The 27,922-nt window shown below is 44.8% G+C and overlaps 1 protein-coding gene across 1 annotated transcript in view; it reads left to right on the forward strand.

Moving 5' to 3' along the window:
• kirrel1a (kirre like nephrin family adhesion molecule 1a) overlaps positions 1-10,064 on the forward strand; it is a gene marked incomplete at both ends in the record, with an annotated part of 25,536 nt that extends 15,472 nt beyond the window's left edge. Inside the window, 11 exons of the mRNA XM_084451774.1 lie at positions 378-528; positions 1,084-1,189; positions 2,070-2,218; positions 2,826-2,953; positions 3,602-3,728; positions 4,130-4,230; positions 6,107-6,323; positions 6,869-6,976; positions 7,796-7,923; positions 8,773-8,886; positions 9,366-10,064. Coding sequence (XP_084307900.1) covers positions 378-528; positions 1,084-1,189; positions 2,070-2,218; positions 2,826-2,953; positions 3,602-3,728; positions 4,130-4,230; positions 6,107-6,323; positions 6,869-6,976; positions 7,796-7,923; positions 8,773-8,886; positions 9,366-10,064 — 2,028 coding nt within the window. The remainder of the gene's footprint in view (positions 1-377; positions 529-1,083; positions 1,190-2,069; positions 2,219-2,825; positions 2,954-3,601; positions 3,729-4,129; positions 4,231-6,106; positions 6,324-6,868; positions 6,977-7,795; positions 7,924-8,772; positions 8,887-9,365) is intronic.
• Between the last annotated feature and the right edge of the window lie 17,858 nt (positions 10,065-27,922).

Raw genomic sequence — 27,922 nt, forward strand, 5'->3', positions numbered from 1 at the left:
ACGCACACACACACCACATACTGTACTCATACTTTAGATGTAATATGTTACACACACACCCTTATTAATGTTAGGGGTGTCAGAACTAGTCTTTCTCATGAACGCACTGACCTTTCTGTCGTGTCCCTCCTCATTTCCATCTCTCTCCCTTCCTCCCTCTCTATCTCTCTACTTCTCCCTCCCCCCATCCCCCCATCCCTCCCTCCATCCCTTCATTCCCCTCTCTCTCCATCCCTCCCTCTCTCTCTCTCTATCCCTCTCTTTCCTCTCCCTCCATCGTTCCTTCCTTCCTTCCCTCCATCCATCCACCCCGCCTTCCCTCTTTCGCCCCTCCCTCACCCCCTCTCCACCGCCCCTCCCCTTCCTCCCACTCTCAGGAAGTCCTCCCAGACAGGAAGAGGGTGACCACGCGTAGCTTCCTGCCCGTCCAGCCCATTGATACCGACACCGGGAGGAACTACAGCTGCGTGGCCACCAACCTGGCGGCGCCCACTGGCAAGCGCACCACCGTCACCCTCAACGTCCACCGTGAGTAGTGGTGGGGTAGGGGTCAGGGGTCAGGGTAGTGGTAGTCTTGCATAGCCACACTTATATCTCCACACTTCGTTTACGCTGTGCCAGTGCTGGAGAAAGGTCTGGCTGCACTCATTGGCATTCGGAAAACGCTGTATTTCTTTAAACCAATCACAATCGTCTTTGGCGGAGCGGTTGCTAGGTTGCTATGGTTTCATGTAGACTGGATTGAATCTGATTGGGCCGACAACACATTCCGAACGCCGGGGAGTCGCCACTGATTGGGCAGTAATAAACGAATGACAAGGCTTATCCCCCAAAACCAACTAGTTTAGTTAAAGCGCTGAATCTGTGCGGAGGAAATTTACTTGGTCTGACATCTGAAGGTAGAATCTGGTTGGTTCCATGGCAGTCATTTTGTACCACCTCACATTACTTATAAACTGATAATGTTATATGACCGTGATATGACAACTGAGTAACCAGTGTGTGTGTGCGTGTGTGTGTGTGTGTGTGTGTGTGCGTGTGTGTGCATGTGTATGTGTGTTTACGTGCGTCTGTCTCTTCCAGACCCCCCTACGGTGACCCTGTCCATAGAGCCACGTTCAGTCCTGGAGGGGGACAGAGTGACCTTCACCTGCCAGGCTTCTGCCAACCCCCCTATCATGGGATACAGGTCTGTGTTATAACCCTGTCTGACCATGAGTGCTGTCTGTGTGGAAGACTCTGCCTATAGCTGTTAGTTGTGTATCAGTGTGTGGTATACAGTGCATCCGGAAAGTATTCATATCCCTTCACTTTTTCCACATTTTGTTATGTTACAACCTTATTCCAAAACAGATTCAATTCTTTTCTTTTCTCAGAATTCTAGACACAATACCCCATAATGACAAAATGAAAAAACGTTTTTTGAAATAATTTTTTGCGAATGTATATATAAAACGCAAAGCTCACGTTATTTGCATTTTCACATTTTACTTACATTTCAAAAGTTGAACGTGATGGCTTAAAAACGTATTTTTGTGTGTGGCTGGAAACCAGCGCACCTAGTATAGTGTTTGTTGGGTTATCCCTCCCTCCCGACAATGTTGGCCTGCATCTCTCTGTTGGCACTACAAGAGGCAGTAGTCCCAGCACACCAAAATCAAAAAGGACACCAAAATCAACCCGCTGATCTCCACTGCACAAGTAGAGTAGTGGTCAGAGCATTGGACTCCCACCCGGGAGACTGGGGTTCAAGACCCGGTGGGGATGACTTTATGGGACTATACACCAATCCTCCACATGTTCATCCTTTCACTCCAACTTTTACCCCTTGCCATATAGGTCAGATCCTGTCCCAACCCCAACCGTTATTCTAACCTCAACCCACACTAGGCACTAGAAGAAGGACACCGATTCTAAACAGCTACCTGGAAGCTTAGGCTCTGTCTGAAACCTTTAGGGTTCTAAACAGCCATCTGGAAGCTTAGGTTCTACCTATCTACCTACCTATTTTTTAAAGTGCATAAAAATTGATCTGTCTGTCAAACTGACTGTGCTGACCCCTCCCTCAGGTGGGCGAAGGGGGGCGTGGTACTCCAGGGGGCGAGAGAGAACGTGTTCACCACCAAGGCCGACCACTCCTTCTTCACGGAGCCGGTCTCCTGCCTGGTGTTCAACGCCGTGGGCAAGACCAACGTCAGCATCCTGGTCGACGTGCACTGTGAGTGGGAACACCTGACCACGTCACTGACCCCTTCTCTCCCTCTCTCTCTATACCCCTCTCTCTATCCCTCTCTCTCTGTCTCTCTCTCCATCCCCCTCTCTCTGTCTCTCTCTCACACTCTCTCTCTGTCTCTCTTTGTCTCTCTCTCTGTCTCTCTCTTTCTCTGTCCCCTCTCTCCTCATCTCTCTCTCTTTCACTGTCCTCTCTCTCTCCTTATCTCTCTCTCTTTCTCTGCCCTATCTCTCCTCCTCTCTCTCTCTTTCTCTGTCCTCTCTCTCTCCTCCTCTCTGTCTCTCTCTATCTAGCTGTTTCTCTGTCCTCTCTCCTCTCTCTCTCTTTCACTCTGTCTCTCTCTCCTTTCTCTATCAAGTCAAGTCTCTCTCTCTCCCTCTCTCTGTCTCTTTCCCTCTCTCTCTCCCTCCCTTTCTGTCTCTCTTTCCCCCTCTCTCTCCCTCTCTCTCTTTACCTGACTCCCTTTCTCTGTCTCTATCGCAGACTATGATGCAACACACACACACACACACACACACACACACACACACACACACACACACACACACACACACACACACTAATGAGCCACCTTGTCTCTCTCTCTCCCCAGTTGGGCCTATCCTGATAGTGGAGCCCAGACCAGTGACTGTGGACATCGACTCTGACGTCACCCTCAACTGCAAGTGGGCGGGGAACCCTCCTCTCACCCTCACCTGGACCAAGAAGGGCTCCAACATGGTGAGACCTACCTCTGTCTCTCTCTCCTCCACTCTCCTCCTCCTCTCTCTCCTCCACTCTCCTCCTCTGTCTCTCTCTCCTCCACTCTCCTCCTCCTCTGTCTCTCTCTCCTCCACTCTCCTCCTCCTGTCTCTCTCTCCTCCTCTGTTTCTCTTTCCTCCACTTTCCTCCTTCTCTGTCTCTCTCTCTCCTCCACTCTCCACCTCTGTCTCTCTCCCCTCCACTCTCCTCCTCCTCTCCTGGTCCCTTTCAGTCCCCTCTATGTCCCTTTCACCTCTATTTTGCCTCCTTTCTGTCTTTCTATCTGTCTGTCTGTCTGTCCTTCTGTCAGGTCTCTCTCTCTCTCTCTCTCTCTCTGTCTCCGTCTCTCTCTCTCTGTATTTCTACCTGTCTGACTCCTTATTTCTGTATATATGTCTGTATTTCCCTCTTAGTCTCCTCTCCTCCATATCCCTTTCTCCCTCACCTACCTCTCTCTCCCTCACCTATCTATCTGTCTCTCTCGTATGTGAGAACCTACTTGGCAATAAACCTGTTTCAGATTCTGACTCCCTCTTTCTCTTCATCGGCTATCTATCGTCTCTCTTCCGTCTACTAACTCTTACTTTCTCTCTGCTATTTCCTCTGTCTCTCTCTCTCTGGTTGCAGGTGTTGAGTAACAACAACCAGCTGTATCTGAAGTCGGTGAGCCAGGCGGATGCAGGCCAGTACGTGTGTAAGGCCATAGTGCCGCGGATAGGAGTGGGAGAGACTGAGGTGACCCTCACCGTCAACGGTCAGTAACAGACTAACACACAGTATCACATTATTAGACAGACAGACAGACAGACAGACAGACAGACAGACAGACAGACAGACAGACAGACAGACAGACAGATACAGTAGACAGATAGATAGATAGATAGATAGATAGATAGATAGATAGATAGATAGATAGATAGATAGATAGATACAGTAGATAGATAGATAGATAGATAGATAGATAGATATATAGATATATAGATAGATAGAATAGATAGATAGATAGATAGATAGATAGATAGATAGATAGATAGATAGATAGATAGATAGATAGATAGATAGATAGATAGATAGATAGATAGATAGATAGATAGATCCTGCTCCTGGTCTTGGACAAGTGGGATGACTTCTCTTTCCTCTGTGTTGTGTATCCAGGCCCCCCCATCATCTCCAGCGAGCCGGTCCAATACGCAGTGAGGGGGGAAAAAGGGGAGGTCAAATGCTACATCGCTAGCTCACCACCCCCAGACAAAATCGTGAGTGGTCTCTTCCAAATTAGCACACACACACACACACACACATACAGTACAGTACAGTACACACCAACTCCACAGCACAGCGTAGCGCTCACGTATTCTGCGGAGCGTTTTCACCAAGACGTCGCCCCTGTGCTTCCCTCTGGAATATGTAGGGGCGGGATGTATGCCCACCCTCCCATTGCTCTCTGTAAAGCGCATTGTGTTGCCTCTGTGTATGAAATGCGCTATACAAATAAAGTTTGATTATATTTGATTTGATGCTGTGTCCCTGAGCTGTGACTCACCAAAGATCTTCCAGTGATCCATCCAATAAACAACCGACTGGTAGTAACACTTAGTGTCTAAAAAAATCACCTGATGTATCGCTCAGGGTGTGTGTGTGTGTGGTATTTGTATGTGCAGATTTATGTATGTGTGTGTGTGCGGTATTTATATGCGTGTATTTATGTATGTGTGTGTGTGTGCGTGTGTGTGTTGTATGTGTGTGGTTGGGGTGCAGTACATTGTCTTTGCTGCTCTGTTCGGTGAGTTAGATTCAGCCTGACTCGGTGGGCTGTCTCTAATGTGGAGACAGAAAAAGATTTATAAAATATGAAGGAGAGGCAGGAGGGTCCTTGGGAACACCACAGCCAGAGTTTTCTCCTTTCCCTGAGTAAATGGACAGATTACCAGGACATGTTTCCTTATGCATCTTTAACCATGCATGTACCTCACCCTGAATTATACAGCTGCTTTCAGCAGCTCTTAAGTTAGGAAAAGGGTGAGATTCTCACTAATGTCTAAAACCTGGCATCCCAGAATAGTCCGGGCTGTGAAACTGTTGCTAGTGGTGTGTGAGATTAACGCTGGCTGTGTAGCGAGTGTGCGTGGTGTTTCTTTTTGTGAGTGTGCGTGTTTGTGAACTCTGTTTGACTCTAAACTCTGTCTGTGGTTGTGTATGTGTGTGCTTCTTGAGTCTGAGTTTATCTATGGCTGTGTGTGCAATGCATGTGCGTTCCGTGTGTTTGTGTGATTAAAACACGCTTGTTTATGTGTGTGTGTGTGTGTCTGTGTGTGTGTGCGGGTGTGTGTGTGTGCTGCAGGTTTGGTTTTGTTTATTTGAAACTTTAAAAAATACATACTCGTATGACATTCTGAAAAATAACAAGGATATGAACATAGAAAAGTGAGAGAGAGAAAGAAGACACAAACACACGCAGCAACAACAAAAATACATAAGCAATTTCAAAACAAAATAGGAGGTAATGTAGGTGAGGGACAGACCCTCCTATAGAAGGTGAGGTAATATAGGTGAGGGACAGACCCTCCTATAGAAGGTGAGGTAATAAAGGTGAGGGACAGACCCTCCTATAGAAGGTGAGGTAATGTAGATGAAGGACAGACCCTCCTATAGAAGGTGAGGTAATGTAGATGAAGGACAGACCCTCCTATAGAAGGTGAGGTCATGGAGGTGAAGGAGGTAATGTAGGTGAGGGACAGATTCTCCTATAGAAGGTGAGGTAATGTAGGTGAGGGACAGACCCTCCTATGGTGGTAACTGGTATAATGATAATGATAGCCATGTTTGATTTCCACACTTTGAAAAAGTCACAATAAATACTGTACAGCATCAACCAAAGTGAGCAACAGTCTCTGTGACGTAGTATTTTAACGTTTATGCAAACAACAAAAAGTGCACAGTGCTAATTTTATTTGTGGTTATTAAAATAAAACTTGGTGAAATGATTTCAGTGTATGTATCGGTAGTTTTAGAAAAATTCCCAGCACCTTTTATAATACCGTGATAATACTGGTAACCGTGATAATTTTGGCCACTGTGGTCGTGATGTGAAATTTTCAAACCGCTACATCCCCCATGTTACTGCCACCTCAGGTGTGGGCATGGAAGGAGAACGTGTGGGAGAAAGAGAGGGGGACCCTGCTGGAGAGGTACACGGTGGAGCAGAGTAAGCCCGCCTCGGAGGGCGGTGGAGTCGTCTCCACCCTCACCATCAACAGCGTCATGGAGGCCGACTTCCTCTCCACCTACAACTGCACCGCCTGGAACGCCTTCGGCTCCGGGACCATGATCATCTCCCTGGAGGAGACCGGTATGCGTATAGTCTAGTGATACACACACACATACCCACATACACACACAAACACACACACACACACACACAATCATCACCCTGGAGAAGACCGGTAGACTGCTACAGCACATGTGCATTGTACATTATCTTATCATAATGTTATGTTGTTACATACTGTACTGCAGATGAATGCTAGGGAGTGTTGCACCTGTTTATACAGTGCATTTACAATGTTTACCTCTGAGCCTTTGTATTTCATTAACCATCTGCCTCTCTCTCTCTCCCTTTTCTTATCTCTGTCACTCTCTTGCACACACACACACACACACACACACATACACACACACACACACACACACACACACACACACACACACACACACACACACACACACACACACACACACACACTGATTGTCTCTCTCTCTCCCTCTCCTAAATTTCCCTGTTTCTCTTTCTCACACAAACTTACCCTCTCTCTCTCTCTCTCTCTCTCTCTCTCTCTCCCCCTCTCCCTCTCCCCCCCCCCCCTCTCTCTCTCTCTCTCTCTCTCTCTCTATCAGAGGAGGTTCCAGTGGGGATTATAGCAGGTGGAACGGTGGGCTGCACCATCCTGTTGTTCCTATGTCTGCTGGTGCTGGTGCTCATCTTCTACAGACAGCGCAAAGGCAGTGAGTTCCAACCACATCCAACTGCATCCAACTGCATCCACACATCCACACATCCACACTACATCCAACCACATTCACATCCACACATACATGCTGTATATTAACCTGGGAAAGGTGTATGCTACATATTACTTGCCTGGCAGTGGTAACCCATCATTACTGTAAATTGCTCTGCACAATGTACAGTACTGTACACATAACATATTATACATATACAGGATAACATGTTATACATTATTAGATTATACAAGAATATATTATAATCATGGTGATAATGGACAGAATGTGTATAATATTAAGTGTATTTTCATGTCTATGTATATTATGCTATATATTGAAGGCCTATGGGAATGACTCACCACTTTAAGGTCCACACACACATTTTAACACACATACGGTATGGCAACACAAGCAAAGCAGCAAACATCATGTTAATTACAGTATACTTCTCTTTCATGTACATATTAAAGGAGTAGTAAAGGGAAAATGCATGTTTAGCCCTGTTTTATGGTTACTTATGATCATATACAATGGTGGTAGAGCAATTATCAGACTTTCTCAAAAGTGCTAGTTTTGTCAACGTTTTGATCTGAACCATTGTATATGATCATAAGTAACCTTAAAACAGGGCTTAACATGCATTTTCCCTTTACTACTCCTTTAAGCAACCCTCACCTAGAAACAACCTGTGCACTCTTTCCCAAACGCCCTCAACATGCTTATGAAAACCCACAGTACTGTGTTATGCTTCTATACAGACTCCTCGGGGGAGTCATGTTATTGTTATCTGTACTCAACGGTGCCGCGTTTCTCTTCTAGGTCGCCGCGGGGTCACGCTGGGTAAACCTGACATCAAGGTGGAGACCATCAACAAGGAGACGCACAGTCTGGAGGAGGACTCCGGGAGCGTTTCCACGGCGTCACGCATGGTCAAGGCCATGTACTCGGTGAGTCGCCACGGCAACATGCCAAGCAAGAGACTTGTGGATGACGGTGTCTGCGGTTTCGACCTAAACCGGGTTTGCTCAGCCTCTGCTAGTAGATCACCTTCGATCTGAGAAACGCTGACCTCTAAACTAATGCTGTGTTACTTTTTGTGTCGGAAATGTTGGGATTCCCGGGTTCGACGTCAAAATCGCGATTTCCGCCATTTTACTCGGGATAAAAAATTTACCCCAACTTCAACATCAGCTGTTGACGTCAATCAAGATGGCTACTCCGTGCATCAACAATAAGTGAAAGCAGTAATAAGACTGTTTTTTAGCACTTCTGTATTATTTGTGTCTCATTTAATCAGTCGTACACACAGTACTGTCCAACTTATATCAGTGAACAATGTTGTTATGAAGTTCGTATACGCAAAACAGCATAGTTCGTTGTTATCAACTGGTTTTGCTAACACTGGCTAACAATAGCTAACTTGGCTAGAACTATAAAGATGGGCGAAAGTGGCTTTTTTCACATTTGGTCTCTGGAACGCATTCAACTGGGATATGACGTCGTCCCGGGCGCCAGATCCGGACAAAAGGAACGCAGCATCACTCACCAAACGACCTTTTAAAGCTTTCACTATCAACTTGAGCTTTTTATTCCATCATCTTCAATCTGATTAGCTCTTCAATCTGATTAGCTACTTGACACTTCTTCTGTCTTTCGTCTACTAACTCTTACTTTCTCTTTGCTATTTCCTCTCCGTCTCTCTCTCTCTCTCTGGTCCTCTCTCCCTCCCTCCCTCCTTCTGTTCCGTTGCTCTCCTCCCCCCTCCTCTGTTGTTTTCTCCTCGTTTGATGGTTTAGTTTCTTCCCTCTGTGTCCTTCTCTCCTTCCAATCAGCCCTTTAAAGATGATATAGAACTAAAACAGGACCTACGCAGCGAAACGCTCGACACACGGCAGGAGTATGACCTTAAGGTGAGACATGTGTATCACACACACACACGCACACACACTCACGCACGCGCACACACTCACACACACACACACACTCACATACACACGCACACACTCGCGCACACACTCACACACACATACGCACGTTTTACAACTTGCAAATGCTCACACACACGTACTCATACAATACACATTGAACATACTACATGCAGACACACACACACACACACACACACATGCACACACACACAAACAGACCCACACATACACACACACACACACACACACACACACACACACACACACACACACACACACACACACTTCTATCGTACCATGCACCATTCATCATGGTCATGTATCCATTTCTCTCTATCTCTGTCTATCTTTCTCTGTCTCACTCTCTCTGTCTCTCTCTGTCTATCTCCATCTGTCTATCTCTCTCTGTATATCTCTCTTCCTCTCTGTCTCTCTTTATCTCTCTGTCTTTCTCTTTGCAGGACCCCACTAACGGCTACTACAACGTCCGCGCCTCCACCCACGACGAGGGCAGGCCAGCCTCCCGCTCCATGCACTACTCTGACTACCGACCCTCCAACACTCCAGGGGGCGCTGCCTCCATCAGCGGCGGCGCCGGAGGCTCTGGCGGGGCCACGGGTGGCGGCGGTGGCGCCGGCAGCAGCAGCGGCGGAGTCCCGCCAGGCCCCCCTCCCCCATCCCTGTCAGCGCCGGGCCGGCCTGGCGCCTGCTACGACCCCCGCCCCCCCTCAAGACTCTCCCACAACAGCTACGCCCAGTTCAACACCTTCACCAGGGCCGGCCAGGGTCAGCAGCAGGCCCCGCCCCCGCAGACCAACCCCGCCGCCCCGCCCCTGCAGCCCGTCGACTTCCCCGGAGACTGCGGCCTGTTGGACGGCGGAGCCCCGCAGCTGGCCTACGACAACTACGGCTACCCCTCCCACTATCCCTACCGCCTGGGCTTCGGCCCGCCCAGCCTGGCACCCCTGGAGGCGGGGCCGTCCTATGAGATGTACGGCGTGGGGCCGGGGGCGGGGCCCGGGGCGGGGGCACCGCCGCCACCGTCGGGCCCGGAGGCTGGACTCGGGAAGTACGCCAGCTCCACCCGCTTCTCCTACACCTCGCAGCATTCCGACTACTCCCACAGCCGACACACACAGAGGATGCAGACGCACGTGTGAGGCGTACACACATGCGCGCACGCACACACACACACACACACACACACACACGCCGTCTACATGCACGTGACCCAGGGTGAGGGGGCATCCCATACGCATTGTCACTTAAAACTCACACAGAGGTTACGTGTACACTTACACACGCGCACACACACACATACACAAGCAAGCATGCACACATGTACACGTGCACACACGCTCACACACACCTATTCTCATGTACACACATACACAGACACAGACACACACACACACACACACACACACACACACACTCACTCACTCACTCACTGACTCACACAGACACCTACACACATACGCAAGAACATGCCCATGAGACAGGAAGGGTATGAAAACAGGAGAAAGCATCCAGACCATGGAAGAGAGAGAGAGAGCATTCTAGAATCCAGACCATGCAAGAGAGAGAGAGAGAGAGAGAGAGAGAGAGCGTTCTAGATTCCAGACCATGGAAGAGAGAGAAAGAGCGTTCTAGTGAGACAGGGAAGGGACATCCTGGCGTCGTCAGGTCCCTCACTCCCAATGTGTTTCTATCTGAGCTCTGAAAGAGCAGACAGCGAAAGTTACAATCAAAACTGGGAAGAAGAGGACTAGCAAGAACAAGAGATCTTAGATCTCAGCTATCCAGATGGATAGCATACGCTACAAAGTCAGATTGTAACAACAAGAGGGAGTGTGTCTTTAAGGCAGTTTATTCCATAATGTGATGTGCGTAATATTAAGGCATATCATGGGGACCGTCAATTATGGTACGCGTTAATCGGAGGGAACCTCACGCGGTGGAGGGTTATGACTGGCCGCCATTTTGTTTTTGTTGTTTTGTCTTATAACGTGATCTTAGAGCACATATATCCCTGCCCCGCCTCAGCATGTACCATGCATCTAGCTGACCAGGGGCATCGGTTTGCACTGCATCACAGTATCCATGCTTATAGACGTCCCTCATCTATATATCTGTATATGTTTTCTTTCATTTTGCACACCAGGCTAGAGCTTTGTATTCTATTTTTTAACATTGACAGAATTATTTTTTGTCATATTTCTGTAAAGGAAGTGTGTGGACCAAAATGTTCAAACTTGAGTGTCGAGTCTTTGTGTTGGGGGTGATATTCACCTGAATGGACAGAGACAAACACAAAGAAGAGTTCATGGAACCTGGAATTCGGTCTGGTGTGAGCCAGCAGGATTCTGGAAGGGTATTTGTGGTGGTATATTAAGGAAATCTTTGTGCCAAGTGTCAATTTTGTTCTTTGTTTTAGACCAGGAGTCACAAGCATTTTCATGCAGTAGATTTCACAGAGGTCCTTCTAGGAGCAGGTTGTGTGTCGGTACTACCAAGATTTTGGGGCCTTGAGGCAGCTTGGCCAGATGTATATCAGAGAAGCCAACACGGTGACCCCCACTGACCCACAGAGGGAGGTGAGGTGTGTGTTTGTGTGGGATTTAGAAGAGAATGGCTTTAGGGGAAGGCATCGCTACACATCATCAATCAGTCCTCTCACCCAGCCAGATGACTGGCCAGAGAAGAATGTGTATAGAGAGGTTCAATGAAGGTTTGACTGCAGTATTGACATAGTGATGTGTGTGTATGAGAGTGAGAGAGAGAGAGAGACAGAGAGAGAGAGAGAGAGAGAGAGAGAGAGAGAGAGAGAGAGAGAGCGAGTGTGTGTGTGTGTGTGTGTGTGTTTGTGTGTAGGCTAGCTCATCTATTTGTACAGGGTGTTTGTATAGATGTGTGAATGGCCGTGTGTGTGGGTATATGTTAGGCATATACACAGCAGCACTTCCTGCGTGTGTGCGACTATTGTATGCATGTCAGTGTGTACAGTATGTGCATGTCTGTATGTGTGTATGTGTGCGAGTATGTTTCAGTATTATGTCCATAATTTCTCTCACAAACCTGTTACAATACTTTTATACCTCTGGTAGGCCTGTATCCTGTATTACTGTGTCTTTGAATTTAGAAATCCAATGTTAATCTTATTGTACTGTTCTTCGTAGCAGAGAAAACTGTTCAAAAGATGTACAACAAAAGTTATGAAATTCTCATTTTTTTAATTTCATTATCTTCAATATTTTTTAAAAATGGTATGTAATTATTTTTCCACAGTATTAAAGAAATAAAAAGCACTGTTTTTTATACAAAAATATGAATTGTGATGTGATGATTTCGGGTCGGGGTAATGTGTTTTTATTAACATTTGTGTACATGGTCCATTGTGTTTTATCTATCACCAGAATATGGTCATGATGATGCCGACCATTTCTCATTCTCATACTAGACTAGACTGTCATATGAAAAGCTCAACATGACATTTTTCATGACAGACTGACATGTCTGACAACTGAGCATTTAGAAAATTAAAATTGAGGTTAAATTGTGGTTTTGACTATCTTCGTTTTTTTTTTTTTAAATCATCCTCAGTATCATCCTCAGCAGTGGCCTCTGTGCAAAAAATAGCAGTGCAATATGGATTACAAAAGAGTCAGTAGAGTGCAGTAGTCAGTCAGTTTAGTGCAGAGATTACAAGGGGTGGGGGAGAGAGTCAGAGGGGAGCCATGTTGATGAGGCTGATGGCCGTGGGGAAAAAGTTGTTCCCGTGTCCAGCCTCCTGCCAGAGGGGAGCAGTGTGAAGAGGCCGTAGCCTGGGTGGGAGGGGTCGGCCCGGTCTGGCCCGCTTCAGTGCCCTGGAGTCGTGCAGGGCCTGGAGGGAGGGCGGGGCCTGGAGGGAGGGAGGGCGGGGCCTGGAGTCGTGCAGGGCCTGGAGGGAGGGAGGGCGGGGCCTGGAGTCGTGCAGGGCCTGGAGGGAGGGAGGGCGGGGCCTGGAGTCGTGCAGGGCCTGGAGGGAAGGCCGGGTGAAGCCGATCACCCTCTCTGTCGAGCGTATCACCCACAGTAAGTTAGTCTTGTCCTTGACTGTAGCGGCGTGGAACCAGGTGGTGATGGAGAAGGTGAGGATGGACTCGATGATGGAGGTGTAGAATTGAACCATCATGGTCTGGGGCAGGTTGAATTTCTTCAGCTGCCACAGAAAGTACATTATCTGCTGTGCCTTCTTGATCAGGGTGCTGAAGTTCAATTCCCACTTGAGATCCCGGAAAGTGACAGTACCCAGGAAGCTTAGCTCTTAGCCTACCTCACATCTAGGCCTCAGTATGTAAGGTCTAGGAGGGAAGTGTCGAGCAGCATAATTTCCAACACCGGTGCACCTCAAGGCACTGTCCTATCCCCGTTCTTATTTACCTTGTACACTTCTGACTGTAGGCTGAGTCCCGCATCTGGCTGCCACCTTAAAAAAAATTCTGATGATACTGCACTCGTTATATCTTCAAAGATGACCATCTAGCTTATCAGATTGAGATTGATGGCTTTGTGAAATGGTGTGATGCCAACAATTTTACTCTTAAAGGAGTAGTAAAGGGGGAAATCATGTTTAGCCCTGTTTTAAGGTTACTTATGATCATATACAATGGTTCAGATCAAAAAGTTGACAAAACTAGTACTTTTGAGAAAGTTGAGAATTGCTCTACCACCGTTTAGGTCATACAATGGAAGGGTGGGCACCTTGAAAAATAATTCAAAGACATGTTAAACTCTCGATTTCAAAGACAAGAAGCTCACCAAGGGGGTTATTGGTGTCCGTTGGTGTTCTGACATCAAATTCGCAGCAAAATATGAATCCTGTACGGTTTTATTGATCATTTTATGAAATCCATTGACTTGTATTGACGCGACCGTTGTAGATGCGTAGATCAATCCGCAGAGGGGATTAAGGAAGCGGAACTACTTACAGTAGCTATTGTTATTGTTTATGTTGCTAGGCTACCTAGTTTGCGGAAGTTTACACACGTATGTGCTGCGACTAAATAGTTCTATGCTAAATATTTTAAAAAGCCTTTCCAGATGAACTAGAATCTTACTTAATGGCAAATTATATGTCAGAACGCCAACTAACACCTCGGTGAGCTTCTTGTCTTTGAAATCGAGAGTTTAACATGTTTTTTGAATGATTTTTCAAGGTGGCCACCCACATCCATTGTATAACCAAAATGGTGGTAGAGCAATTATCAGACTCTTTGAAAAGTGCTAGTTTTGTCAACATTTTGATCTGAAACATTGTATATGATCATAAGTAACCTTAAAACAGGGCTAGACATGATTTTTCCCTGCCTTGTTTTTATACACTAGCTGGTAAAGACAGTTAGCCTTGAGGGGGATGACCATCATCTAGTGTTTGTTCATTCACTTTCACCTTTACATAATGTTTTTTTTAGGAGGCATCCATGTGACTTGTGCTGTGTTTGCTCTGTCCTGGTGTAACCCATGTCAAGGTCTTGCCCAGGGCGGGATTCGAACTCACGCACTCCCAATTGTGAGGGCGACATGCTAATAGTTTCGCCAACAGGGACTGTTAGCGTTCCTTTGAAGAGTGAGTTTCACCAACTACTGGCTACCACTACCTGGGATTCATGAGGAAACTTCATGTTGGTGAATGGTTACAATGCTGTGCTCTAATTTGTCACTGAATCATCATCACCATCATCCTCATCACCACCATCACCTCCATTATTTACTGTTGGGGTCTATTGTTATGACCGGGTTAGAATTGGATGCAAACGCACGAAACAGGAGGCAGAGAAAAAATGCAAAAGCCCAAAGGGCGGTTTAATACTAAAGCACAAGTCCAGCAGGCAAGGTCAAACATGATAATCAGAGCAGGGGTCAGGCAATCAACAAACAATGTCGAATATCCGTAATCTGTAATCAAAGATCGATATCCAGAAGAGGTGTCAGGGAATCCGTGTTTCAGTCCAGGGGTGGTGATAGCAGGCAAGCCGAGCACTGCACACTGGGTCTGACGGGAGAAAACTGAAAGACAAAAATGGGATAAGAGAACTAAAACACGAGGGGTCAAAAAGCACAACAAAGATAGGAACGGCAATCAGAGTTGGCTACACTGGCTAGATACTTGCCACATGAGTTCTATGAGAAGATCTGGCGATGAGCGTGGAGAAAACCAGGGTTCTTGTAGGTAGGCGATGATGATGATTGGGACCCGGTGTGCAGTATTCAGCCGTAAGCTCGTTTACTAATCACTACGATCACCTTCACCTGTGGCGACGGAGTGCTGAGGTGCTGGGCGTCTCAGAATTACTCTCCGGGGATGAGGAGTGCGAACGCGGAAGGACACAGTCAGCTGAAAGCTGAATGAAAGTTTGTGTTTGGAATGACAGACCAGCGAATTATTGACTAATGATGATCAAACATGTACAGACAGATGGGTTACATTGGTGCCGTGACCCAGATGCCCTCCCTGGGCATGCCAGAACAGGGCACGCACACACACACACACACACATACACAGATACATACACACTTTAGACTAAGAAGACCACGCTTCATGCCAGTCTCAATTCTTCAGGAATGTTTACAATCTGACATTGTATTACACCTGTTACTTCTGGATTGGCTGGGCTTAGAGTTGCATCCCTCCTGATTGGCTGACATCTATAGATCGATCATTTTGAATACTTTATAATACCTGTACTTTATAATACCTGATCTGCAATGTCCCTCAGACATTGCAGACCATTTTCAGATAACTAAATACCAACCAATGAAGGATTTGTAACCTGTTATAAATTATCAGCAAAGTATTTGCATATAGAAGCCAGGATCCTTCTTCATCTTCTGAGCACCGCGGATGGCTTTAGATAGATAGATAGATATAGATAGATAGATAGATAGATAGATAGATAGATAGACAGACAGACAGACAGACAGACAGACAGACAGACAGACAGACAGACAGACAGACAGACAGTTACTTTACTGCACTGCATTCCCCGTGGGGGAAATTGGGTGTTTCAGCAGTGGAAAAGTACAGCAGAATAAAGAATATAGAATATACGTAATAGATTACATATAATTACAAGAAATATATGTATGTCTGTATACTGTATTGTATGCACATTATGCTTGGATCCCCAGAGGACAAGCTTTGAAGTGATCAGGTCAGGATGGAGTATGTTACAGCCGACTAGACAATTATTATTATTATTCAAAATGGTCGATCAATCGATCATCATGTCGGCCAATCATGAGGCACGTTGAAAACATTCCTGAAGAATGAGTCTGGCATGAAGCATGGTCCTCTTAGCCTAAAGTGTGTGTGTGTGTGTGTGTGTGTGTGTGTGTGTGTGTGTGTGTGTGTGTGTGTGTGTGTACTTTTTACCTTCTAACAAGGTGTGATGCATCTAACCTCCAGGGTTTAATTAGTAAGTTGTGTTGACACTTACCCTTTGGTCATTATTCTAGCCCAGAAATAACAATTTATCAAATAAGGTACAGTATGTGTAGGTATGTCTTCAACTCCCAAACTGACAATTTCTCATTAAATAAACTCTCATTGACCACTTTGCAGTGACTATTTATCTATGCTTTTTATTAATTTACATGGGAACAGAGGAGAGGAGCAGAGCAGAGGCCTCAGGTAGCAAGATATGATCTATCTACTGCAAAGCCATTTTGTAAATAGCTTTGGGCATCTTTGAATTTGGTTATCGGGAACAGCAAATATTATGCACACACACACGTTTGCCCATGTTTGCAACCAATAGAATGTAGCCACATTTCCAGTTCCTTCTCTAAGAGACTGTGTTCTTTGGCTATAAGTCCCAACAAGAGGCCCCAAGAGTAGATAATGGAGGTGATGATGAAGATGATGATGATGATTGGCAAATATTATGCACACACGCACACATGCTTTCCGATAATTGCAACCAATAAAATCTAGCCACATTTTCAATTCCAGCTACATGTTCGATCATCCTTGGTCAGTACTGTAAGTCACTGGTCTGTCATTCCACACACACACACACACACACACACACACACACACACACACACACACACACACACACACACACACACACACACAAGCTCTCCTTCAGCTTCTCTAAGAGACTGTGTTCCTTGGCTATAAGTCCCAACAAGAGGCTCCAACAGTAAATAATGGAGGTGAAGATGATGATGATGATGATGATGATTCAATGACAAACTAGAGCATACCAGTGTAACCGAGTGACCTCCACAAAGTGTCCTCATGAGTCCCAGGTGGTGGTAGCAAGTAGTTGGTCAAACTCACTCCTCAACCTCCTCGACCTTGACATGGGTTACACCAGGACAGAACAAACACAGCACAGGTCACATGGATGCCTCCTAAATAGCATTATGTAAAGGGGAAATTGAATGAACAAACACCAGATGATGTCATACCCCCTCAAGGCTAACTGTCCCGACCAGCTAGTGTATTAAAAGGTGAATTCCACAGAGAAACAACAGCTACGAATTGAAAACGTTCCAGAGGACAAGTCAACTGGTGAAGACATCTTTACTCAGTGGTGAGTTCTCCTTTTTACTAGAGCTTACTGGACAGATATGGTCACACAAGTACTCACTCATACTTTTGAACTTTTTGTGGAACTTGGAATCCCTACCATACTATCAGACTACCTATAACATTGCATCTAATATATATGGCTAAATCTACAAAGTAGCTTAAGACATCTGGAGTTCCCTGTCCAACTAAGGACAAAGGACTATGGAATATGGATTTAATACATTAAATCAACTCATATGGGGCACCACCCTGTTCTGTACAGGGAAAAAGACAACCTTCATCAATAGTCTTATTAATAAATCTCAGTCTGAAGGAGGAGGTCTTGACTCAATCAAGTGACCTAAAGATCATGTGATGGTCAAGGTCAAGGTCAACTTTATTTATAAAGCATGTTTAAAATCAACCGAAGTTGCACCAAAGTGCTGTACAATATATAAAATAAAATAAAACAGATAACAGTATAAAGTGCACATAGTCACAGAATAATAAAAGGACAGGACACAAAACAGGACAAGGGATGTAAGCTATCAGGCCTCAAAAGCCAGTGAAAACAAGTGCGTTTTAAGATGAGACTTGAAGAGCCCTAAGTTCTGTGCGTGTCTAATGTGTGGAGGGAGGCTGTTCCAGAGCTTTGGGCCAGCCACCGCAAAAGCTCGGTCACCCTTGGTCTTAAGTCTCGATCTAGGGACTGTTAAAAAAAGAGTCTTGGAGGAGGACCTCAGGGTTCTAGACGTCGCACGAACTTGAATCAGTTCAGCCAGATATTGGGGGGCCAAACCATGAAGAGCCTTAAAAATAAACATTAAGATTTTAAAATCAATCCTGAAGCGATCAGGAAGCCAGTGGAGGGAGGCTATCACTGGTGTGATGTGGTCCCGCTTCTTGGTTCCAGTCAGGAGGCCTGCAGCAGCATTGCAGGCGCCTCAGCAACCGCTGGTCAAGGCCCACATACAAGGCATTACAGTAGTCCAATCTTGAAGAAATAAAAGCATGGATGACTGTCTGATAAGAGCCTCAGCTGGAAAAAAGAGCCTTTAACCACAGAGCCGATTTGTTGCTCAAAAGTAAAACCAGTATCAAAAGTGACACCAAGACTTTTAATAAAAGAGCGATTCCTGGCAGCGAGGGGCCCTATGTTGCTAACAAGGCTGTCTTTATGACCAAACAAAATAACCTTGGTCTTCCCATCATTCAGACTAAGGGAGTTTAAGTCCATCCAGGTCTTGATGTCGTTTAGCGCAGATGTTACAGGCTTAAAGGAATCCTTACAGTTCAATTTCAGGGGGAGGAACAGTTGGACATTGATAGCATAGCAGGGGAAAGACACATTGTATTTCCGTAGAATGGAACCCAGGGGCAGAATATATAAAGAAAATAATAAAGGGCCTAAGATGGATCCTTGGGAGACACCGCAGGTGAGGGGGGCCTCACTAAAGGAGAACTCACCCAGCTGGACAGAGAAGCTCCTATCAGTCAGGTAAGACTGTAGGAACATGAGAGCAGCACCTTTAATGCCAGCACACTGTTCAAGGCGGGTAAGAAGGGTCTTGTGGTCCACAGTGATAAAGGCCGCGGTCAGATCTAGTGTAACCAGGATAGCAGCACACCCAGAGTCGACAGTAAGAATAATATCATTAAAAATCCTTAAGAGAGCCGTTTCAGTGCTATGAGCAATTCTAAAACCAGACTGGAACTTCTCATACACATCATTCATCACTAAAAAAGAGTGCAACTGAATGGAAACAATCTTTTCCAGTACTTTGGATAAAAAGGCATGGGCATCACATAGTTAGGAGAAAGTAATTTCGCTTTATTAAAGCAACAACACAAAGAATGTAATTCCTTTGTTTCACTGTGTGAGTGCTGTTGGGAGATCTTCCTTGGAATGTGTGCTCTGAGTTTATTACCGCAGGGGTGGGGAGAGCAGGATGTCCGGGGCCCGCAAGATCTTTATCAGGCGTCACTAACATTCCAATCCGTGAGATGGTCTCACAATATGGTCTGTAGAATATTTGTCATGTCCATAATCTGCTACACTCTTCTGGGAGCAGGTTCTCAGGTGTCCCTGTTCTTCTCAATGCCTTCTCCCTGTGTTTGCCTGGATGCTGCTTAGCTACTAATGGATTTTAGACTTGTCCAGATGTCTCTGTTTCATAATCATGTCCCATTGTTATGTGTGTTGAGTGTTCTTTGTATATCACAGGTGATTGAAGATTCCTTTGTAATGTATGTCTGCTCCTGTGTATAAATGTACGTATGACAATGTCTGATCCATTGTGTTTCTACAGGAAATGAAGACCCAGATTGTGTTATTGCTTTTCGCCCTCATGGGCGTTCTCAACACCCTGCCACTCACGGAAAAGGTGGAAGGTAATGATTGTATTTGTGTGTGTGTGTGTGTGTGTGTGTGTGTGTGTGTGTGTGAAACCTTTAAACTATTTATTTCTATCCCTCTATTTTTCTCTCTTTCTCTCTTACTGTCTCCATATCTTTCTATATCCTGATATAGCAAATGATCTTTACAAATTCCTAAACAACCAGGATTTCTTTCACAGAGGCTGCTGCTGCGGATGATGCCGGGGATGATGCTGAGGATGATGCTGAGGATGATGCTGGGGATGATGTAGAGGATGATGCTGAGGATGATGCTGGGGATGATGCTGAGGACCCTGAGACGTGGCTGGAGAAGTGGAGGAGAAAAAAAGAATTTAATAGAGTCAACTAACTCTATTAAATTGTGGGCAGGATTTCCATCCAACAAATATATGTAGCCCCGACTCAAACGAGTTAGTCCAACTCCTTTTATGAAATACGGCTAAAATTAAATGAATGAATTCACTAAGTGAAAAAAAAATTACATTAACTAAATGAAACTGATTAATGTTTGTCCAAATCAAAATAATGTAATTCATTGGATATTAAATAAGGTAACATGTATTAATTTGATCCTGGATTAAAAGACACATGTGACAGAATCTGGTTGATGTTTTTACTGAAAATCAAGGAATTCAGCAGTCAGAACGTACCATCCATGACACTAATTATAGTGAGCCTGCATACAGTATCTAATCTAAAGACCAGTCTTTCCCCTACCATTGCCTTGGAAGGGCCCCCCCAACAGAACCTCCCACCCCTCCTGAAAGACCCAAAAAGTCAAAAATAGCAGACTTTTAGATCGCTAGCATTTTAAGCATATGTGAATGGGGTTTAACATAGCGAAAATTATCATCTCGGCTAGCGGACATTTTCTGACTGGGATGGGAAATGGTGAAATTAAAATATTTTCTGTTGCTGTAGCTAGCTACATAAGTAATGTAACCACAGTTTAGTGTATGTCTTCTGATGTTGGTAACTATGTAGGCTAACATTAGCTAGGCTATGTGTTGTGGATTAAATGGGGCGGCTGTGGCTCAGTGGTAGAGCGCGTCGTCCAATGCTTGTAGGGTCGGCGGTTCGAATCCCGCCTCCTCCTGTCCACATGTCGAAGTGTCCTTGGGCAAGACACTGAACCCCAAATTACTCCCAATGAGCAGGTTAGCACCTTGCATGCCGCCATTGGTGTGTGAATGGTTGAATGAGAGGCCATTGTAAAGCGCTTTGGATAAAAGCGCTATATAAGTGCAGTCCATTTACCATAAATTCAAGTTAGTTCACATGCCATTTAGACTACCGTAAATCCTCTAATAGTGGCCGGGGCCTTTATTTACTGAGCTGCAGAGAGCCTCAGGCCTTTATTGGAGGCAGGCCTATACAGTATTAGAGGCAGGCCTTTATTTCCTAAAATTAAACTCTCATGGACATAATCCCTTAATTTCAGGACTTTTATTGCAAAAACATTGCACAAACCAAAAAATATGCCCTGTGTCATCCAACAAAACAAATCAAAGAGGCCTACCGGTATGTAAACAGCCAGTTTACCTATTAACAATATAACATCATCACATTGACAGCACATTCATTCACATTCACACACTTCATCAACTACTGAAGCGTAGATCTCTGTCGCTTTGTTTTGTAGTGGAAGGGGCTATGTTAACACCCACTCTGAGGCGACAACGTCACAAAAACTGTAAATGCATAAAACCAGACACGTCAAAGTGTCCTCTAAACAATAACGGTTTTCAAATCTAGCGGTGTTGTGTCGGTTTTAAACCTGGTTGCTAATTTTGCCGATAGCGCTGCACTTTGGAATCCTGGAGGGGGGCTGCGTTAACTCCCATTCCACCAACTCCTATATACAGTAATGTTGGTACAGTAATATGGAATTCTCATACAATGACAAGGCATCGCCAAGCAATATTTTCAGGGCGACACTTCACAGAATTCATAGTGATGATTTGTGGTCATTTTTATATAACTAAAAATGCACATACTGTAACAAGCAGAAAATATGAAGGTAGGAGATTATATGATGTCTATGATATATAATTGTAGGAGAGTCGTTTACTTTTCTGTTGCAGTTTAAAATGTCGCAAGCACAAGCCCAGAAATCAGTCTTGTCACTGCTTTTGGGCGTTACGACCGCCTCTCCTGAGTGCGGGCGTTAAAACCACTTTATACGCTATCATTTTCCTCGAGACTCGGTTGTGTTTGTCCCGCATTGAGTAGATCCAGTCTGAAAGTTTATCTTCTAGCTCCAAGCTAACATTCTTCCGCCCACCACCAGCTAGGCGTGCTCTTTCCTTGTCAGCTAAACACAGTTCATCCTTTTGCTTTCTCCAGTAGGCCTATCTGATTCTCTTCTGCTAACTCCAGTAGGCCTATCTGATTCTCTTCTGCTTTCTCCAGCAGGCCTATCTGATTCTCTTCTGCTTTCTCCAGTAGGCCTATCTGATTCTCTTCTGTTTTCTCCAGTAGGCCTATCTGATTCTCTTCTGCTAACTCCAGTAGGCCTATCTGATTCTCTTCTGCTAACTCCAGTAGGCCTATCTGATTCTCTTCTGCTAACTCCAGTAGGCCTATCTGATTCTCTTCTGTTTTCTCCAGTAGGCCTATCTGATTCTCTTCTGCTAACTCCAGTAGGCCTATCTGATTCTCTTCTGCTAACTCCAGTAGGCCTATCTGATTCTCTTCTGTTTTCTCCAGTAGGCCTATCTGATTCTCTTCTGTTTTCTCCAGTAGGCTTATCTGATTCTCTTCTGTTTTCTCCAGTAGGCCTATCTGATTCTCTTCGGGTCGATGCCAAAATGCTTTGCAGCTTGCTCTCCTGAATGTTCTGCAGCATGCTGCAAAGCTCTCTCTTTAAATTTCACACCAAACTTTCTTCTGGTCGGCGCCACGTTTGTTATCACCTCAAACAACGTGCCTAGCAACCACAACTACCGTAAAGCCCAGAGCTTTTTTCCCCTCACTTTTTGACCCGGCCTATATAGGGAGCCGGCCTGTATTTGTCCGTGTTGATCATGCCCCCGGCCATTATAAGAGACCCGGCCTTTAATTGAATACAAGCCACTTTTAGAGGATTTACGGTATGCATTTTCAGCAATTATTTGGCGATTTCTCTGTTCAGCATTCACACACATTTTCTGCCGGAAATGTATTTTTTTTCTAGTAATATGTTTTTGTGTTGTAAATAAATATTGTTAATATTTATTTACCTAAGCACTTGTTTCATTTGAGCTCATTATAGAGAAATGCATCAATACTAACAAACATGGATATCTATGCTAACAAACACCTTACTGTGCGCATCTACGATGACAGTCGATACTATGTATCCGGGACATGTCCGCCCCACGACAATAGTAGTTTCGTGGGGCCTACCAACCCCCCTGAAAAAAATCCTAGGGGAAACACTGTAAAGACGTTGTGAATTCACATGCATCAACAAATAATCAAAACAGACCGAGCAGGAAATTAAAAGCACACAAACTCCAAAAAGGATGTAACCTTTACAGTGCAACTTAAACTGTTGTCAAAACCACAGACCTCCCAGAACATAGACAGGCTTCTGCCAGCGTGAGCCTGCATTTCTAATCTAAAGATGTTTGTGGATTCATTAATGTGATCTTCAGCCCAGTCAATGGCCTCATGGATGTTTGCCATGAGTTGTTGTTTTGACATTTACAAAATGTCCTATATCTTTCACCACAATCTAAGAAATGTGTGATTTACTGAAACCACTGCCTGCTATGTGAGGACCAGAATGGGATGAAAACATGATTTGAGATGGTTCGGATTCAGAGATAAACCCATTCCTATATACAGTACTGTCATCTTTGTTTTGAAAATGACCAATCTGCCTGGCTTATGTGCGTGGCTGGCTTGTTTCTGTTCAGGACTGGTAGAACGGAAGCTAGTCATGCCACTGAAATAGCTGAATTGAAATGACATGAAATAATGTCTGATAAATTAAGATTTAAGATAAGTCTTGTCGCCTGGACACATCAGTTACAATGCTTCCAATGCTACTCCAGCACAAGAGCGGGATAGCCAGTTAGCTCATGAGCACACATCAACTAGCAGCAGCTTCCATAACATTAATGTAGCGGTCAATGGCTAAAGCAGTTACACTGATAATTCCTGTAACGTTAGCTATTTTGCTGCAATTGGTTCAACTTCTGTCTCTGGACAAAGGTAAGGGATAAACTCAGATAACACAAGGCTAGCGGACCTACAGCGGGTCCCCGATGAACAAGCTGGCGGACCTCCGGCCGAATCCACTGGCGGACCTCTGGCCGAATCTGCTGGCGGGTTCCTGGCCATTTGCACATCAAATGGCAAGCGGACCTCTGGCGGATTATTAGTGTCAGAGACAGCGGTCTGATTGTAATTCGAAATGCTCTCGCTATTGCTCCACCACCATTCCACCGGTAGTTTATTGTCTATATCCTAGGCCCATTGTCCCTAGGCTTATGGATTTATATTGCTACATTTATTTACTCTGAACATTTTTTTGGTAACCCTTCCTTTCATAGTCCCCCAATTACAAAAAAATTACCTGGTAAATACATGCAAAGTATAGCCTAATATATAATGGGTAATTACTGTACAGGTAGGTATAATTTCAAAACAGGAGTTTTTCAATAACTGACATAGCACCACCAGGTAACCACATTTTTACATACAGATGTGGGAACATAAGAATGTAACTTGACCCGCGGTATTCTAACAGGCGCTTTACGGCATTCCGCACCACCGCTCGCCTGCCCATAGGGGCGCAGTAATACCACTCATTGACCCATTGCTGTAGCTCATCTCGCACATTAGATGAGCCTACCGTTCTCAAACTCCTTGTTCTCTGTCTGGTTGTAATTTAATTATTACGAAAGCCTATCTATTTATAGTTTCTATCTCTGTAACTGTCGCAGGGTTTGTCGGGACAAGTAGAAGTTTAATACATTAGGCTAACTGAGTGTTCTCATATGGAACATGGCATCAGGACGAGTAAGATGGCTAACGGAGATGACCAGAGATGTGTTTGAAATGGTTCACTCACTTTCTATTCCCTATTACCATGGAGGTATTGAGTGCGACTCATAGTGAACTACATGGGTAATGATTTAACAGTTTTGGGACACTACATGGAATGTAACTGCGTAAGATATTCATGACTCAAACAAGCAGACGCGCCGATCACTGATGGCAGCAGGTTGAAATATCAGGTAGGCCTAGTATTCAGGTTCCATGTTTAGTTGAATGATAAATCCCATATAAATGGTTGGAATTCTAATGATGTGCAAGTGTGATTTTGTCAACTTTAGTGCTGTCTGCTAATAGCAGGCTGTGAAGCTGCACGATAAGACCGTGATAGCAAGTTAGCTCACGACAGCAGCTTCCATAATATTAACGGTAGCTGTCGGTGGCTAAAAAGCAGATAGCTAACTTTACAACGATGATTACTGTAGCTATTTTGATTTTGATGCTATTAGTTCAACTTCTGTTTCTCGGGCATCTGTGAAAGATACATCTTGAATGCAGTCAAGACAAATTATTTTGCCTCTTAACTTTTGTCAAACCCCCTGGTTCCAGTCAATTGGATTATAGGCTATAGGCTACTTTCGTTTACAATGACGTTACACAAATAGCTTAACCTATAGGCCTACATAAAAACAATAGCCTAAAACCATGTTTATTTACAATGTATTTTCTTTCATTGATAGCATGCCAATAGTTAGGGTGAGGAAAACGACGCGCGGTCTCTTTAGCCCTGAGACCATCGGGCAGGCAGCTCAAGAGGTCGTTGAAGGCTATATATTATTATGATATTATGTCTAATAATACATTCGTTGAAAGTACACAGGCTGATCTACTATACGGAATTGGACCGAGGAGTGTTCTCATATGGAACTAGGCTAACACAGTTGTTTCAAGACCAGTAGTAACGTTTGTGGTTTCATTTTTGTCCTTCTCTTGGCTATTCTCGTTGGGGTGAATTGACCAGCTTTCGGCTTTCAAATCGCCGGACGAGATGCCCGCTTTTATGACTGGATCTACAGAAAACAAGTGCGTCATGAAGACCGACGACTTGCTACATTAAGGCCGTTTCAGACGAGGAGCGATATCCGCGCATTGTAATTAATTTTCAATGAGAGAGGCGAGCGGACAATTTGGGAGCCGCGGACAATCTGGGGCGGAGTGGCAAGCAGGCGCGACCCCGTGAAATTGTCGCGCGCGTGCTCGTTTCATGCACACGCCCGCCCGCGACAAGAGCTGAATTGTAGTCAGCTTTCCCCGCTGCGCGCAGGACGAGTGCGTCCCCCACTGATCCGAGCGAGAACGCAGGCGGAATGTCGCTCCCCGTCTGAAACGGCCTTGACTCCTGGAATCCCAAGGTCTTTCATATTGAAATTCTCTTGATGGTCTGGGGAGTTGCGAGACGTGCTACCAGCCTGCGCTGCGCTCAGCACAAAGTTGGATGAATGGATGGACTTATTGGAATCCTGGAAAATGTTTATTGCGCTCTAAAATCATGAAAGCATAAATGTAAAAATGCAGCAACAGAAGTAGTCTAGATGAGATGGTGATTTAAATGAATGGCAACACGTAGCCTAGAGGAAAACATAAATTGAGACTGGTGATAATGCTGATAATCTACAGTAGGGCCTACCTCTGGCTGAGTTCATGGTTACAACCATTCATCTCTTACACATGGGCCTATACAATACTTGCACAATCTACTTTGGACGTTAAATCCATCCATCTATCAATCAAACTAGCGAATTCAATGGCCGGTCATGGCAAAGCACCCGCTAACGCAGGCTACCCCCCTCTCCACGATCCAGGGCTAGGAAACCGGTTCATCCAGTTTATTTGAATAAGAATTTGGGGGGTTACAATAGTCTAGTCCAGGTTCGCTGGCGAGTGACAAGCTAGTCAGATGGCGCATGCATGTGTGGACATTGTAGGCCGATTCTGTAAAACCTAAAGAATAAAAGTAGGCTACGTTCAACATTCATTGGAGTGGTCCAGTTGGATAGGCTAGTCTAATCTAAATAAATTGAGGACCTGTATTTTCAGTGTTTGCTGGTAGTGAATGCCACAGACAGACAGGGAGGAAATCTATTTGTTTCATTGTTTCATTGTTTGTGCTCTGTATGCACAAGATAGTTAATGTTCGGATATAATTGGCAGTAGGGCGGGGAAAAACCCTATCAAAGGCCAAGATTAGAAGGGATTTGAAGATGTAATTGGTCATTTTAAATGGGCCTACTTTATCTTTTGATGCCTATTTGAACGGACTGCATCAATCAATGCAATGACTCTCCATGTTTTTCAGTTTTACCCTTTTCATCAATAAAACATCATTTTTACAACCATGTCTCATTGATTGGGAAGGCATTAGAGCTGCCGGTCTATTAGCCTACATTCGGACTCAGAGGATGACATAAATGTCTATTGAGAAACAATTGCAGGCTGGGCTATATAAAGAAATACCACAATGCATGTAGTCTAGATATATTACATTATGGTTAGGCTATAGCCTACACTTTATGGTAGACTGCCCTCTCGCTCGCTAAGCAGGCTACATTGTGGCTGTTTTGTTCATCGCAGAAGCCTATAGCCTAGGCTACACATTAAAAAAATGTTTTTTTTTTATATAGGCCTAGAAGGAATCAGAATATGTGGAAATTAAATTTTAGCCTATTTTAATACAATTCAAATTCTGCTTAGAGGGAATTATTTTCAACGGACATTATGACCTGAGCATAATTAATAATTATCTAAGTTAATATAGGCCTATGAGAACGCAACGCTTTTTACGATAGGCTAGGCCTATGCGTCTTGTGATTGTACTGTAGCCTAGGCTACAACTTAAGGCTTGGCCCTATTGAATTCCTTTTATAGCCTAGGCTACTCATTATTATCGAATTATCTAGTTGATATATGAATAAAACAATAAGCCGTTTTAATGGCTATGGGCTACTAGTTGTAGCTATACACGAGTTGATGCGCTCTGCTCTTACGCACGGTTGAGGCGGCAGCTCATATACACTT

This window comes from Borostomias antarcticus (genome assembly GCF_949987555.1).
Source record: "Borostomias antarcticus genome assembly, chromosome: 17".
Classification (NCBI taxonomy): Eukaryota; Metazoa; Chordata; class Actinopteri; order Stomiiformes; family Stomiidae; genus Borostomias; species Borostomias antarcticus.